This window comes from Giraffa tippelskirchi, chromosome 3, assembly GCF_054371585.1.
Source record: "Giraffa tippelskirchi isolate mGirTip1 chromosome 3, T2T-mGirTip1v1.2.pri, whole genome shotgun sequence".
Lineage (NCBI taxonomy): Eukaryota > Metazoa > Chordata > Mammalia > Artiodactyla > Giraffidae > Giraffa > Giraffa tippelskirchi.
Genome location: NC_137277.1, coordinates 67,345,874 through 67,362,002, shown reverse-complemented (window position 1 = coordinate 67,362,002; position 16,129 = coordinate 67,345,874). Strand labels below are relative to the sequence as shown.

At 38.1% G+C, this 16,129-nt stretch overlaps 1 protein-coding gene across 5 annotated transcripts in view; it reads left to right on the top strand.

Annotated features, from left to right (window-relative positions):
* The window catches only part of UGGT1 (UDP-glucose glycoprotein glucosyltransferase 1), a 112,875-nt gene that overhangs the window by 69,464 nt on the left and 27,282 nt on the right, over positions 1-16,129 (top strand). For 3 of the 5 annotated variants that reach the window (XM_081581064.1, XM_081581067.1, XM_081581069.1), the window contains exons 20-29: positions 260-358; positions 1,623-1,646; positions 2,145-2,239; positions 4,281-4,487; positions 5,264-5,395; positions 6,186-6,316; positions 9,394-9,489; positions 13,413-13,515; positions 13,758-13,837; positions 14,305-14,494. In XM_081581064.1, the coding sequence (XP_081437190.1) occupies positions 260-358; positions 1,623-1,646; positions 2,145-2,239; positions 4,281-4,487; positions 5,264-5,395; positions 6,186-6,316; positions 9,394-9,489; positions 13,413-13,515; positions 13,758-13,837; positions 14,305-14,494 (1,157 nt within the window). Of the gene's footprint in view, positions 1-259; positions 359-1,622; positions 1,647-2,120; positions 2,240-4,280; positions 4,488-5,263; positions 5,396-6,185; positions 6,317-9,393; positions 9,490-13,412; positions 13,516-13,757; positions 13,838-14,304; positions 14,495-16,129 lie in introns of all 5 variants that reach the window. The other 2 variants (XM_081581066.1, XM_081581065.1) reach the window with 2 other exon arrangements.

Sequence of the window (16,129 nt, the reverse complement as noted above, 5' to 3'; positions counted from 1 at the left end):
TTAATTTAAATCATCAAACTAACACATATATGAGAGTTATGTGTCAGGTGGGTACATTTTCTCTTTGTGTCTTAAAATATGATTAATGAGGTAGGGGTCATGTTGTTAACTTGTTCAATGAACTTGAAACAATATATTTTGCTCATGCATTTTCTTAAAACATATATTATGGTCAAATCAGATTATCAATTGAATGTTAACATTAGATTGAATTTGGGTATATTAATTATAAATCTACCTTAAATTTTTTTTTTTTCAGATAACTTTTTTGTGGATGATTATGCTAGATTTACCATCTTGGATTCCCAGGGCAAGACTGCTGCTATAGCCAACAGTATGAATTATCTGACTAAGAAAGGTAATACATTTTAGGCTTACCTTGGATTCAACTTTTTTTTTTTTTGGATCTACAAAAATTTAGTGTCTGTTGAGAAAGAGATTCCATAATTTATTTTTTTTGTATAATTATTTGAGTCTAGAAATTACCTATTTAAATTTAATTTTTATATATATTTGAAAATTCAGATGTTATCTTTGTAAATTTTACGTGCTGTGTGTGCTGTGCTCAGTCACTCAGTCATGTCCAGCTCTTTGTGACCGCATGGACTGTAGCTCCTCAGGCTCCTCTGTTCATGGGATTCTCCAGGCAAGAATACTGGAGTGGGTTGCCGTGCCCTCCTCCAGGGGATCTTCCCAACGCAGATCTCCTGCATTGCAGGCGGATTCATTACTGTCTGAGTTACTAGGGAAGCCCAAGAATACTGGAGTGGGTAGCCTAACCCTTTTCCAGGGGATTTTCCCGACCCAGGAATCGAACCAGGGTCTCCTGCATTGCAGGCAGATTCTTTACCAGATGAACTACCATAGTAGACATAAAAGGCAAAAGGAAAAATTTTTTCATGGTTCAGAATGGAAAAAGAATTATGTAAAAATAGTTTAATAGAAAGCAAATTGGTTTGACTCACCTCTTCAATGACAGCATTGGGTTAAATTTTTAGATTTATAAGATAAGTGAAGTGAAAGTCTCTCAGTTGTGTCCGACTCTTTGTGACCCCATGGACTGTATAGAATTCTCTAGGCCAGAATACTGAAGTGGGAGGCCTTTCCCTTTTCCAGGGGATCTTTCCAACCAGGGATCGTCTCCCACATTGCAGGTGGATTCTTAACCAGCTGAGCCACAAGGGAAACTTGGTTCAAGAAATCCTTGTGTACGTTTTTAAACTGATTTTGATACAGAGTTCTTTATGCAGATCAAAATTATGTGAAATGATACCCTTTTAATGGCAGACAGATGTTTTTCCTCTCTGGTCACATTTATTACCCTTTCAAAGCACTGACTGTCACTTAAGGTAGCTATTTTTATTACCATTGTAGTCTTCTCCCAGAGAGAAATTCTGGCTTTTCAAATGTATATTTAAATACAGGCAATTGTTCCATTTGGTTCCTTAAAGAAATTGATTCTGAGGAGTCCTTGTATAGTTCTATAACACAAATGGGACTAAGAACCAGAAAAAAAGCATAGAGGATGTTGGGCATTATTTAAAATTTGTCTCTTAAGTTGGCATTAACTAGAGAAATGACATTTTCTTTTCTTCTACTCTTTTTCCTTTACTTTTGTCCAGGAATGTCCTCCAAGGAAATCTATGGTAACTTTAAACTTCAGAATGTTCTATTCCTTTTATTAATTTTTATTAATTATCTTATGTGGTTCAGGCACTGTTCTAGTTCAGAATTTATTGATACTTTTTTGGAATGTTTCTGAAACCTGTGGGTAACAGATAATTTATCAATGAAGATAAGTTCTGTATAAATGTTTGTAAAGAGTTATATTTTAGAAAGTTACAAATGAATATGATTAAAGACTATCATATGTTACCCACACTTTCAAAGACTCTGTTTCATTTTACATACTAACAGATGCCCAAACCAAAGTAGAAATAATAAATGCATGTTTCTAGTTTCTAATTAAGCCACATGGAAGGTTATCATGCTTTCATTCTACTATCAAGGTTTCACTGCTTTTGCTTTGTATCTTTATTTTTTGCATGGTTTGCAGAAATTATTTGACTTAATAGCAATACTGAAACGTAGGATGTGCTATCTACCCTCCTCCCACTCAGTATGTTGTGTTTGTTTTTCTACAGATGATTCTTTTATTAGGCCAGTAACTTTTTGGATTGTTGGGGATTTTGATAGCCCTTCTGGAAGGCAATTGTTGTATGATGCTATTAAACATCAGGCAAGTATCTACTACTTCAGTCTGTATCTTTGTTTGAGGCTGCAGTATCTTCATGAGCATCTGTGTGCTGATAATATTCTGGTGGGAAGGCTGAATCCTGCATTTTTAGCGTTTGGGGGAAAGAAGCATTGTTTTCTCAGAGGTCTGGCAACTATTGAGAAAGCCGAGAAGACTGCAACATTCTGACATTTTTTCTTTAAAAAATTTATTTGTTTATTTATGGCTGTGTTGGGTCTTTCTCTACTTATATCGAACGGGGCCTGCTCTTCGTTGCAGTGCACAGGCTTCTCATTGCAGTGGCTTCTCTTGTTGCAGATCATGGGTTCTGGGCTGCAGCTCAGTAGTTTTGGCAAATGGGCTTAGTTGCTCCACAGCAATGTGGGATCTTCCTGGAGCAGGAATCGAACCCATGTCCCCTGCATTGGTAGGCAGAATCTTAACCACTGGACCATCAGGGAAGTCTGGGAATAGATTCTTTTAGAGGAAAAAATAACAAGATCTTCATAGACAAGTTTTTAATTGTACGACTGTTCATGCCCTTGCTGAAGAGATGCTGCAAAGCTCATGTTGTATATTATGTGGAAGAGACAGAGTCCTTATCTTGACAGAGGTCCAGATATGGGAAAAATATTACGTAGGCACCTCAGCACCCCTGTAATAGAAGTTGGTATAGGCATGCAGAGTGGTGCACATACAGGTAGCCTGAAAGCTAGGCAGGTATCTACCTGTAGAAGTGGAGTGAATAGCAGTGGCGAGCAGTTGAAAGAATATCACCTCTTTTAGATATCCTCATTGTCAGAGAGAGAGATGTTACATTTCCTGAGTGGTTTCAGATTGGATCTTCATCCAGGTTTCACACCCCCCACCTGTGTCCCCTTACCACCCTGTGACCCAAGGAGGCTCACTGAAATACTGATGTACTGAGTACCTTTATTGTCCAAAGGAACAGACTAGATGGTGTGGTCAGTTCAGAGTTGTATTGTGAGCAGTCCTGGAAGGATGATATACGTATAATGCATTCTTAACTCAAATTGATAAAGCTTGTGCGGTGGTAAAGTGGGAGAACATGGAGGGAGTAGTTGAAGTGATATATAGGTTCAGAAGACAAGCGCAAATTAATCGGATGTACATTGTCACCGAATGAATGCACCCATGTGACCACACCCAGGTACACATAGTCACCTGAAAGTATGGCCCTGCCTGTGGTCTCGCCACTATCCCTCTCCTGTCCCTCTCCTCACATCCTAGGTTTGCCTGTTACTTACTTTGTTTAAATAGACTCTTACAATATTAATATGTGTTTGTTTGAATTTGATTTCTTTGCTCAACATTTTTGAGATTTATCCATGGCTTTCAAGTAGTGGTAATTAGTTCGTTTTCATTGTGCATTGGCTATACCACAGAGTTTTGTTTGTTTAATCTGTTTGATGGACAGTTGGTTTGTTTCTAGTCTGGGGCTAGAAGAATGCTGCAGTGAATACTCATGTACGTGTTTTTAGATACACATAAGTGTGAATGATACACATAATTATGAATTTCTGTTGCTATGGCCCTTTTTTGGTTTTTTGGGTCCTAGATATCTTCTTCCACATGAATTATTGACTTTTTACCCAAGGAGAGATTGATTTTTGCTAGCTATTTGTAAAGGCCATGTTACTAAAGGGTTTGCGCAGAGCCCTTCAAGAAGGTTGTGACTTATGGTAGTAAAGATGGGTGTAGTTGGGATTCACATGCCCAAGTGAGGCATAACATGCATAAGAAGAATGCAAAGTGTGATGGGGAAATACAGGACTCTGACAATCTGTAATGTATACTGTATTTACAGAGATGGCAAGAAATGAATTGGAAAGGTAGGTTGGGGGCCAATTCATATAAGGGTTTGAATGCCTTGTTACAGCATTTTAATTTTCTTTGGTATGCAGAGGAGAACAACCGAAGACCAAAGTGTTATTTGCTACTTAGGGAATATGACTGATGTTAATGCTGCTTTTTAAGTTCAAGACATCTACCATATAACTCTTATTTCCCATTTTGTAAATAGAAATCCAGTAACAATGTTAGAGTAAGCATGATCAATAATCCTAGTGAAGATATAAGTTATGAGAAAACTCAGATCTCCAGAGCAATCTGGGCTGCTCTCCAAACACAGACCTCCAACTCTGCTAAGAACTTCATCACAAAAATGGCCAAGGAGGAGACTGCAGAGGCCCTGGCTTCAGGAACTGACATCAGGGAGTTCTCTGTTGGGGTAAGTCTGTGTATTGCATGATACTGCCTTGTTCTGTTATTTAGAAGTTCATTCCTATGGGCTGATTTGTCCTGTTCTGTTGATGTCAGGATTTATGATTGTAGTTTTGAGCTCAGAGAATTTTTTTTTAAGTTGGAAGAGTCTTTCCAATGAATAACAATTCTGCCATTTTCCCTTTACTTTAAACTTACTAGGTTTCATGATGTGCATACATGAGTTTATGTATGTTTTTAAGCACAAAGCCATTGGTTTTGTGAGCTTTTAAAAGGTAGATAGTGTTTGATTTGTTTGTAAAGCAAAGAAAAATATTTGTTTCTAGAGATTTAAGCTACTTAATGAGTTAGAGGCTTATGTGTTCTTGATATATTTCCAGTATAAGTCCAAGTTAATTAATTTATATATTACATAGTTTTGATTGTTGTGTACTTTTAAAATTTTTTATAAAATGATGAATGTATTTGATGTTTCAGTTAGAAAAAAGGTTCTCTCTTGAAATTAACAAGATTTAAAAATGCATAATAAAGGTATCATGAATTACAATTTGCCAATTGAACTATCACGTAAAGGACCAGGAAAAGGAAATAAGCAATTACTTGTTAAGTGGGAGGTTGGGAAAAAATGGGAGGAAATGTGGAAAATGGAGACATCATAATGTTAATTATTAAAATTAGTCATAACTGTCCACTAGAGCATTTTATGATTTATTCATGTGATTATTAATTTTTGTGGTTTTCTTAATAACAATTACTTTTCCTTAATAACAATTACTTTCCTAGGGCATGGATTTCAGTCTTTTTAAAGAGGTCTTCGAGTCTTCCAAAATGGATTTCATTTTGTCTCATGCCATGTACTGCAGGGATGTTCTAAAGCTGAAGAAAGGGCAAAGGGCAGTGATCAGCAATGGAAGGGTGAGGATTTTGTCCTAAGACAAGGTTGCCTTCAAATTAGATTAGTAAACAGTCTTGGCAGCATTCTTCTCTGAAGCTAGTAAACTCTTCAACAGAGCCACTGTTTCCAAAGGCGATTAGGGCTTATGCAGGGCTGATGATCATTGCTGCTCCCTTGTTTCAAAGGAAGTTTGCTTGTTTGGACACAAATGTCCTTAACGTGAAACCTTCCTTCTGTTTAGTTTTGCCCTGCGACTGTGTAAGATGGTGAGAGTGTGGTTGCTCTCAGAACATAAATTCCTAAGACCTTTGATACATAAAGTGTTTGTCCCATGTGGGGATTATGTTTATGGTTTGTGCAGTTTATATGAACTTAATTGGTTTATGCTTAGAATACTTCATAAATATCTGCAGACGTGAAAATGAGACTAGGCAGATATACTAAACTTGAAACTCTTAGCACTTAGGGTGAAATCTCTGGTATCTACCACTGCATTTCTATTTTGGCTTTTTTATTATATTCAGTGAGGATTAATGAAAATGATATTGCTGTTTTATTTCAGAATTTGCTGACTATAAAAATATTATAAAATATTCAAGTCTACACTCTGTTGAGTGTAGAGGAATTGACAAATGGATAGCCATATGAGTTGATTTGGCTTTTATTTTCACTTTTTTCATTGATTTAACTTAGACATAAACATGTTTTGGGTCTGTAAAGTGATTTGGTTTGTAAGGTAGCCTGAGGACAACCAAGGGCTTCTCTGCAGCCTGCTGATTCCAGCACTGACTACCCTGCTCTCTTTCACAGATCATTGGGCCACTGGAGGACAGTGAATTCTTTAATCAAGATGATTTCCACCTCCTGGAAAATATCATCTTAAAAACTTCAGGACAGAAAATCAAATCTCATATTCAGCAGCTTCGGGTAGAAGAAGATGTGTAAGTTTTGCCATAGAAGAAGTTAATCAGTTCAAGTCATAGGGGCTATGTTAACTGGACCTTCCTCATGCTTTAAAAAAAAAAAAATAGATGTTAAACATCTATTCCAAGATGTTTTATCTCAAATATAATAATTGTCTTCATTTCAGGTTTACTTATTTTTGCTTCCATTGAAATAAATTAATTTTGCAGCAAGCTGTTTAAAGAGCTGAATTAGTTCTCTCCATTTTGGTTTTTTAAAAGTTTTTGATTGTGGAAAATTTCAAACATATGCAGAAGTAGAGGGGTGATTTTATTTCTTTGGAATACTTACGGAAAGACATACTTTTCCTCGTTCTCTCTTTAATTACCCTTCAGTTTTATTTTCAGGAAAAAAAAGGCAAATTAAGTGTTTCTTTTTCTTTATTTACTAATTATTGAATAATGAGTTGTTTTTGTTATGTAGTCCAAAGGTGATGATGATGAGTTGATTATTATTGGTTCTTTATTGTTATTTTAATTCTTTTCAGTGTTATTACTAGCTTATGTATTTTAATAAGTTATTTCTCAAAGGAAGAAAAGTAATTATTTGATTGGTCTGTGTACCTGCTATGTAACTGGAACTCATATTCATAATCACATGGTTTTTGGCATTAAATATACCTTTTTCCACAGAGGCTATACCATTTTACTTTCCCATCAGTAATGCATAAGGGTTCTGATTTCTCCACGTCCTCATCAACGTTTGTTATTTTTTATTTTTTTTATAATACCCATTCTAAATGGGTGTGGTATCTCCTTGTGGTTTGATTCATACTCCCCTAATAATTAGTGATCTTGAACATCTTTTCATGTGCTTAATAGACCATTTGTCTGTCTGGGAAAACATCTATCCAAGTCCTTTGCTCATTTTTAATTATTTATTTTGTTGTTGAGTTGTAGGAATTCATTTAATTCTGGATATCAATCCCGTATAGCTGTATGATATGCGGATGTTTTTTCCCCACTCCATGGATTGACTTTTCACACTCTTGATAGTGTTCTTTGATGCATAGTTTGAGGATATGGAAGTTTTTCTGTTTTTTCTTTTCTTCATCTATTTCATATAGCATGATGTTGTAGAGTTCAACATGCATGTCTTAGTGTTGACTTTGATAGCTACCAAAGTAGCCTCTCTGCCAAGTTTTATGTGATATGAGAAGAAATCTTTTTTCATCTCAGCCAAACTGAGGTCACAGATAAAGAGGTTTTGTTCTACCTCATTTAGTGCTCCTTGTTCTAGCCTATGAAACACCCCTGGATACAGGCCAGGAGCTAACCTATGACTTGAAGCCACTGTGTCACAGGCATGGGCTTGATGTGTTCCTTGGGCCACTCCCTCTCTGTCTCTGGAGCCTGTGGAGGAGTCCCTTGGAGTCCTTGTGGACTGTATAATTGCCAGACTAGGCACAAAAGACTTGTCTTTAACCAACTAGAGATGTATTGGGTGGGTACTGGGTGGATAGAGACAAATAAGGTAGCTTTGGGCTTCCTTGGTAGCTCAGTTGGTAAAGAATCTGCCTGCAATGCAGGAGACCCTGGTTCGATTCCTGGGTCAGAAGATCCGCTGGAGAAGGGATAGGCTACCCATTCCAATATTCTTGGACTTTCCTTGTGGCTCGGCTGGTAAAGAATCTACCTGAGGTATGGGAGACCTGGGTTCAATCCCTGGGTTTGGAAGATCACCTGGAGAAGGGAAAGGGTACCCACTCCAGTATCCTTGTCTAGAGAATTCCATGGACTGTATAGTCCATGGGTTGGCAAGAGTTGGACACAACTGAGCAACTTTCCCTTTCCCTTTCATTTTCAAGATAGTTATGGGGCTGCCAAAAGATTGATGCTAAAACTTTTAGGGTTGTCAGAGTGACCTTGCTTGCCTAGGGTTTTCCTTAGTGCCAAGACTGCTCCACCTTGGAATGGCCCCTTGTGACGGCCACAGCTTTCATGCCTGACCCCGACCTGCAGCTAAGAGGCTATCCTAAGCTCCCTAAACCTCAGTTGTGACCTCTTTGATCAAGATGCTCATCCCAGGCCACGTTAGTGTCCCTTGACATATTTTGTGACGATGTTGACATATCACAGGAAACAGATGACCTATTTTATTTTGTTTTCAGAGTTAGTATTGAGAAGTACCAGGGGATGTGATTTGATATAGTTGTTCGGTTCAGTGAGAGAATGGATGGGCTTGATTCTAGTTCAAATATATTCACAAATATACTCAATATTTATTTTAGCATTCTTAGAATTCAATCCTTGGTTCAACAGACGAGAGCATTTTTTTTCAGTCTCATGATTTAGTGCAAAATCTTCCTTGGTTAGAAATCAAGTTAGGAGGGGTGGGGAACATGGAAATGCTTTTCTAAGTTGTTTACTGTAATGTTGATTGTAATAATATAATAGATAATGATGTATCCATAAATATAATACTATGCAGTTATTGAAAATATTGATGTACCCCAACAAAATAGTGTTTGTAATATATTATTAAATGAAAAGTCGGGTTGCCAAATAATATAAAGGAGCTGAGTTACCACTTTTGTGTGTATGGATATATATATATTTTACAATATAGAAGAATTATGAACTGAAGTGTTTTCAACACTTATTTCTTAAATATGCTATTATTGTGTATATCTCCATTTTCTCCTTATATATTTTTTTCCTGAATGTTTTTTTTTTTTATAAATTGTTACTCTAATGATCATAAAAAGTAATAAAGTTATTTAGAAGAGGGTGAGAGAGACATAAATGACCCTGGCAGCCTGCTCTGGGCCAGGCTCTGAGCTAGGTGCTTTATTTTGTATGTTTAGCCAGTGCTGGTTTTACAAGAGCCACTCCAAGTAAGGTTACCTCCATTTCACATATGGAAAAATCAACACTTACTGCAGGGCTATAAAACTAATCAGTGACACAGATCTGTAGGGTTTTTTCTCATGCTTATTGGTACAAAGTTTATTTCTTCAAACCATGTCGTTGGCATTCAGTACTTAGGTTGACTGTAACAGCTGGAAAACCTTCAGTCAGAGAGATGCTAAATTTTCACCAACCACATCTTTCAGGGCCAGTGACTTGGTAATGAAGGTGGACGCTCTCCTGTCAGCTCAACCAAAAGGAGATGCAAGAATCGAATACCAGTTTTTCGAGGACAGACACAGGTATAGAATCAGTGTTGAATTTATGCATATTTTTGTTTTCCTCAGCTCCTTTATTCTTCCATTTAAAGTGTATTTGTAAGTGTGACATGTGGTTTTCATATGTTTATATTCGTATGTAGAACTCATAACAGAGCTTAGTTGCGTAAACGTTGACATTTATTTCTAAATCAATTTAAAAGTAGTTCTGAATACACTCTTTGAGAAAACAGAGCATTTAATAAAGCAGATCAGCTTAATTTTATGATATTAAAGAATAAACTGTTGTTAGACCACTTGTCTCTTCATGTTTTTTTTGAAACTTGTCTTGTTTTCAATAAAATAAAAATAAGTGTAGCATTATAAGGAAGTCTTTTGTCATTTGTCTTTTTGTCTCTTGTTTTCCAGTTTTTTATTTTGAAAAGTTTCAAACTTGGAGAATAGTTGAAAGACTATTACAGTGAACACCCAAATATCTTTAACCTAGATTCACCAATTATTGACATTGTGCCACATTTATCCGTGTGTGTGTGTATGTATAGTATTTGTTTGCATACAAACGTAACACGCATTCACATTTTTGGCAACCATTTGAAAGTATATTGTTCAGTTCAGTCACTCAGTTGTGTCCGACTCTTTGTGACCCCATGAACCGCAGCACGCCAGGCCTCCCTGTCCATCACCAACTGCCGGAATTTACCCAAACTCATGTCCATTGAGTTGGTGATGCCATCCAACCATCTCATCCTCTGTTGTCCCCTTTTCCTCCCGCCCTCAATCTTTCCCAGCATCAGGGTCTTTTCCAGTGAATCAGTTCTTCACCTCAGGTGGCTAAAGTATTGGAGTTTCAGCTTCAACATCAGTCCTTCCAATGAACACTCAGGACTGATCTCCTTTACGATGGACTGGTTGGATCTCCTTGCAGTCCAAGGGACTCTCAAGAGTCTTCTCCAACACCACAGTTCAAAAGCATCAGTTCTTCGGTGTTCAGCTTTCTTTATAGTCCAACTCTCACATCCATGAGAGTCTCACATACATGACTACTGGGAAAACCATAGCTTTGACTAGACAAACCTTTGTTGGCAAAGTAATGTCTCTGCTTTTTAATAAGCTGTCTATAGAGAAGGAAATGGCAACCCACTCCAGTGTTCTTGCCTGGAGAATCCCAGGGACGGGGGAGCCTGGTGGGCTGCCGTCTATGGGGTCACACAGAGTCGGACACGACTGAAGCGACTTAGCAGCAGCAGTATTTGACTTTCTCTGATTTTCTTCACTTAGTGTGAACATCTCTTGGTAAGCCCAGCTTCTTTCAATTTCCTCTTCCCCTGCAGACCTGCAGTATTAATAATAATAATTCTGAGCTGCATCTAATCGCCTCTGGCAGGTTTCATCACAGATGGAATCCAGGCAGTGGGACCATTTCACTAAATGGGACTTTATGGGCATGGATGACAGAGGAGCCTGACAGGTTACAGTCCATAAGGTTGCAAGGAATTGGACACAACTGAAGTGACTTAGCACATGAGTCAAGCAAAGGACTCTGGTCACTGGCTGAAAGGGGGTGTCTCTTAGGAGATTGGGGGTTCACCTTCTCTGCAGTGAGGTTGGGGGCAGCAGGCTCCAAGCTCTGCCAGCTCTTCTCATTTCCACCTCCATCTATGTTGGCTAAGAAAGTAGCCCCTGGGTACAATGACTCATCTGTATCATGGGGATTCGGGCGGTGCCTCTTTGCACTTACTCTGTGTGAACCACTTAGAGCAGTGCCCAGCATGTAGTAGGGGCAGCTCTGGCTGTATTCTAACCCTGTATTCTAACCCAAATTCTGCCACTCACCTGCTGCTGTATGACTCCGGGCAGGTTCCTAACCTCACTGGGCCCCAGCTGGTGGTAACTATTCTTAATAGAATTTGCACTTCAGGGTCCAAGCCCTCTCCTGCTTCCTTCCATCCTCCACCTGGAGATCTTGATGGATCATGGGTGAACAGTATCACCAAGTGTTTCCCCACTGTTTCCAAGGAAGTGAAAGCACAGACTTGCTGGAAAGTCCCAGGAAATGATCAGTTCCATCTATTATATGCTGCTGATGGAGCCAAAAGCTAGAGAGTTTCTAAATTTCTACCAATTTCAGAAAAAGGAAGAACTGTAAGAACCTTTCTATCTTCTGATTCAGCAATTTCACTTTTGGAAATCTATTTTAAAGAAACCTCCCTTTTAAAATAAACAAAGATTTATTATTAAAAAAAAAAAAAATAAGCTGTCTAGGTTGGTCATAACTTTTCTTCCAAGGAGTGAGCATCTTTTAATTTCATGGCTGCAATCACCATCTGTAGTGATTTTGTGGAGCCCCCCAAAATACAGCCTGCCACTGTTTCCACTGTTTCCCCATCTATTTGCCATGAAGTGATGGGACTGGATGCCATGATCTTAGTTTTCTGAATGTTGAGCTTTAAGCCAACTTTTTCACTCTCCTCTTTCACTTTCATCAAGAGGCTCTTTAGTTTTTCTTTACTTTCTGCCATAAGGGTGGTGTCATCTGCATATCTGAGGTTATTGGTATTTCTCCCGGCAATCTTGATTCCAGCTTGTGCTTGTAGACATCGTTATATTTCATGCATAAATTCTTTGGCATCTGTCTCCTGAGTACTGGCAGTATCTCCAGCAATTTAAATCGCTGGCATACCTCAGCAATTTAACCTTGATAAAGCAATATTATGTAATATCAGTCCATTTTCAGATTTCTCTGAAGCCCAGTAATGACCTTTTACAACTGTTTGTTGTTTTGGTCCAGCTCACACATTGCAGTTAGTTATTATGTCTCTTTAGTCTCTTCTAAGGTAGAACAGTTTGAGGGTTTTTTTGTTTATTTGTTTTTTTAGTCTTTTATGACATTGACTCTTAGGAGTCCAGGCCAGTTGTCTTGTGGAATGTTCCACAATCTGGGTTGTTTTCTCGATTAGATTTAAGATTAACTTGTCTTTAGGAAGAACTCCTACAGTTGATGTATGCAGCACTTACTTGACCAGTCAAGTATATATCTTTTTGCACCTCAGAATCACCACAGAGGCTTTAGATGCAGAAGCCTGCATACTACTCTTCTATGATTTTGATTTAATTAGTTTAGAGTAGATTGGACTTGGTTTAATTGACCTGTGCTTTCTCATAGTCAGTCCTTTTGGGGATAAAATTTGAACAGACTATTTGCCGTAAAAATATTTGTTTAATTATGACTCTCATGTCTGGGAGTACATTAATTCTCAAGAAATTTCCAAGTGTGATAAAAACTGGTTGTGAGAAGTTCTTTACAGCTTGAAAGCCATCTAAATGTCTAGCAATAAGGAATAGCTTAAGTAAACTACAGCAGGTTCACTTGGCAAATTGAAGATTATTTCTTTGTCAGGATATTAATGTATAACAACATGGAAAAATCTTTATAATGATTACAGTTTCTGGGGGAAGGAATGAAGTCATTATAAGGTTGCTGATATCTTGTAGGTGCATCTGATCTTTATATAGGCATATAAGGAAGACTGTATAGAAATATGTCATACAGTGGTTGAGTTGGGATGGTGAGATTTTATGATTATTTCCTTTTTCTCTCTTTTGCAAATTTCTTGTAATATTCTTACGTTTCTTTTACTATTTGAAAACATCAATTTCTTCTCTCCTTACAACCTTCTTGCCAAGAAATAAAAATTGGCATAATGTTCTCTAACTGTTAAAAACAAGCATCAGAAACTTTTAGAGGGTTTTGCAAACTTTGAGGTAGACACAATCACATAGTTGACCACCATGTAACCTTATTATTTGAGATCTAAAGTATTTTGGAAAATGTTAAGAGAGTTGATTAGTTGTATTGGATGTGTTGTCTTCCTGCCCCCACCCTGCCAAGAAATCAACTGTTTCCTATTTTCCTCCAGATTAATGTTTTATCTTTTTGATCTCTGTAGTGCAATTAAACTGAAACCCAAGGAAGGGGAGACGTACTTTGATGTCGTGGCTGTCATTGACCCTGTCACCAGAGAAGCCCAGAGACTTGCCCCATTGCTTTTGGTAGGTACAACTGCAGAGGCAATGCCCATGTTTTGTCCCCATGATAGGTAAGTGTGATTTTGATTGTGCACTAGAGCTGTGATTTCTAGGGATTTACCCAGTGCAGACTTGATAGTATTTATTATCTTTGTGTTTTTTTCTTGAGATACACATTTCTGAAGAGAAAATGTAAACATTTTGTCTCAAGTATCAGTCACTTTGTAGGAAAAATTTTTGTTTTGTCATCTGATTTCTTCTTTTAGGTTTTAACTCAGCTGATCAACATGAATCTAAGAGTATTCATGAACTGCCAATCTAAACTTTCTGACATGCCGTTAAAAAGGTAAAACCAACTGGCTAAAAAAATCAACCCCTGGAAAAAATTGCACTCAGTCTGAAAGCTGAAATTGAATGTAAAAGATCAAATGGATTTATATATGGACATCATGTTTGGAAAAAAAAATCACTTACTGAAGTTTTGCTAAATTTCTAAGAACTAATCAAGAGTTTGAAGAACTTAGTATGAGTGTGGGAGCTGGGGGCACAAGCATTTCCCCTCCCCACAAAATGCAAGAAGGAATAACCTCCCCTCCCAAGCCCACCTCCCCTGCTCTCCTTGCATCTTCAACAACCACAGGGCATATAGTTAGGGCAAGAGATGGTTTTGGAAACACTTTCTCACTGTGGAAGGAAGGTCTTCCAAATCTAGTTTGTCTTAAGTCAGTTGTTTACCTGTGTAGATGTGTATAAACTCAAAGGTTGTGGTTGCATTAAAAAAAAAAGTTTAATATCTTTTCTTTTCCATTTCAGCTTTTACCGTTATGTCTTGGAACCAGAGATTTCTTTTACTTCAGACAATAGTTTTACAAAGGGTCCAATAGCAAAATTTCTGGATATGCCACAGTCTCCTCTGTTCACTCTGAACTTGAACACACCTGAGAGTTGGATGGTAGAGTCTGTCAGAACACCATATGACCTTGATAATATTTATTTAGAAGAGGTAAGAGTATCATTGCTTCCCAGTATCTAATCCCACATAACCCTGTAGAAGATGTTGTTATGGTAGTCTCTGATAATCTCCCTACAGTCTATGGGGTGCTTCTGAAACAGTAGTGTTCAAATAACAGCCTCGTTGAGATCTGTATAACATGCCATAAAATTCACCCTTTTAAAGTATACAGCTCTGTAGTTTTAGTGTATTCACAGAGTTGTGCAGCCATCACCACTATCTAACTTTAGAAAATTTTCAACACCCCTAAAACTAACTCCATTCAGTTCAGTTCAGTTCACTCACTCAGTCATGTCCCACTTGGTGACCCCATGGGCAGCAGCACTCCAGGCCTCCCTGTCCATCACCAACTCCTGGAGTCTACTCAGACTCATCTCCATTGAGTCAATGATACCATCCAACCATCTCATCCTCTGTCGTCCCCTTCTCCTCCTGCCTTCAATCTTTCCCTGCATCAGGGTCTTTTCAAATGAGTCAGTTCTTCCCATCAGGTGGCCAAAGTATTGGAGCTTCAGCTTCAGCATCAGTCCTTCCAATGAATATTCAGGACTGATCTCTTTTAGGATGGACTGGTTGGATCTCCTTGCAGTCCAAGAGACTCTCAAGAGTCTGATCCAATACCACAGTCCAAAAGCATCAATTCTTTGGTGCTCAGCTTTCTTTATAGTCCAACTCTCACATCTATACATGACTACTGGAAAAACCATAGCCTTGACTATACTAACTCCATACCCATGAGTAATCACCCCCAATTCCCCTTGCCCTCTGATAACCAGTAGTCTATTTTCTGTCACTTTTTTGTGACTGGCTTCTTTCACTTTTGTTTTGAAGGTTCATTCATATTTTGGCATTTATTAGTACTTTATTTGGAGAAGGCAATGGCACCCCCACTCCAGTACTCTTGCCTGGAAAATCCCATGGGTGGAGGAGCCTGGTAGGCTGCAGACCCATGGGGTCGCTAGGAGTCGGACACGACTAAGCGACTTCACTTTCACTTTTCCCTTTCATGCACTGGAGAAGGAAATGGCAACCCACTCCAGTATTCTTGCCTGGAGAATCCCAGGGACGGCGGAGCCTGGTGGGCTGCCGTCTATGGGGTCGCACAGAGTCGGACACGACTGAAGCGACTTAGCAGCAGCAGCAGCAGCAGTACTTTATTCCTTTTTATTGCCAGATAGTATTCCATTGTATGGATATGCTACATTTTATTTATTATTTATTATATCCACTGTGTGGCTGTATCACTTAGAGACATTTGGGTTGTTTCTGCTTTTTGACCATTATGAATAATGCTGCTATGAGCATTTGTACATAAGTTTTTGTAGATATGCTTTTCTTTCTCTTGGGTTTATACATAGGAGTGGGATTGCTGGATCATATGGTAATTTTATGTTTAACTTTTCAAGGGATTGCCAAACTGCTTTCCAGAGTGATTTGCCCTAATAACAAATGACATTGAGTATTTTTTCATGTGTTTATTGGCCATTTGTGTATCTCCTTTGGAGAAATGTTTATTCACATCCTTTGCTTTATTCAAATCTTTAAAAATTAACTCATCTTTTAATTGTTGAATTGTAAGAGTTCTTTTTATATTCTGGATACAAGTCCCTTATCACATATATGCCT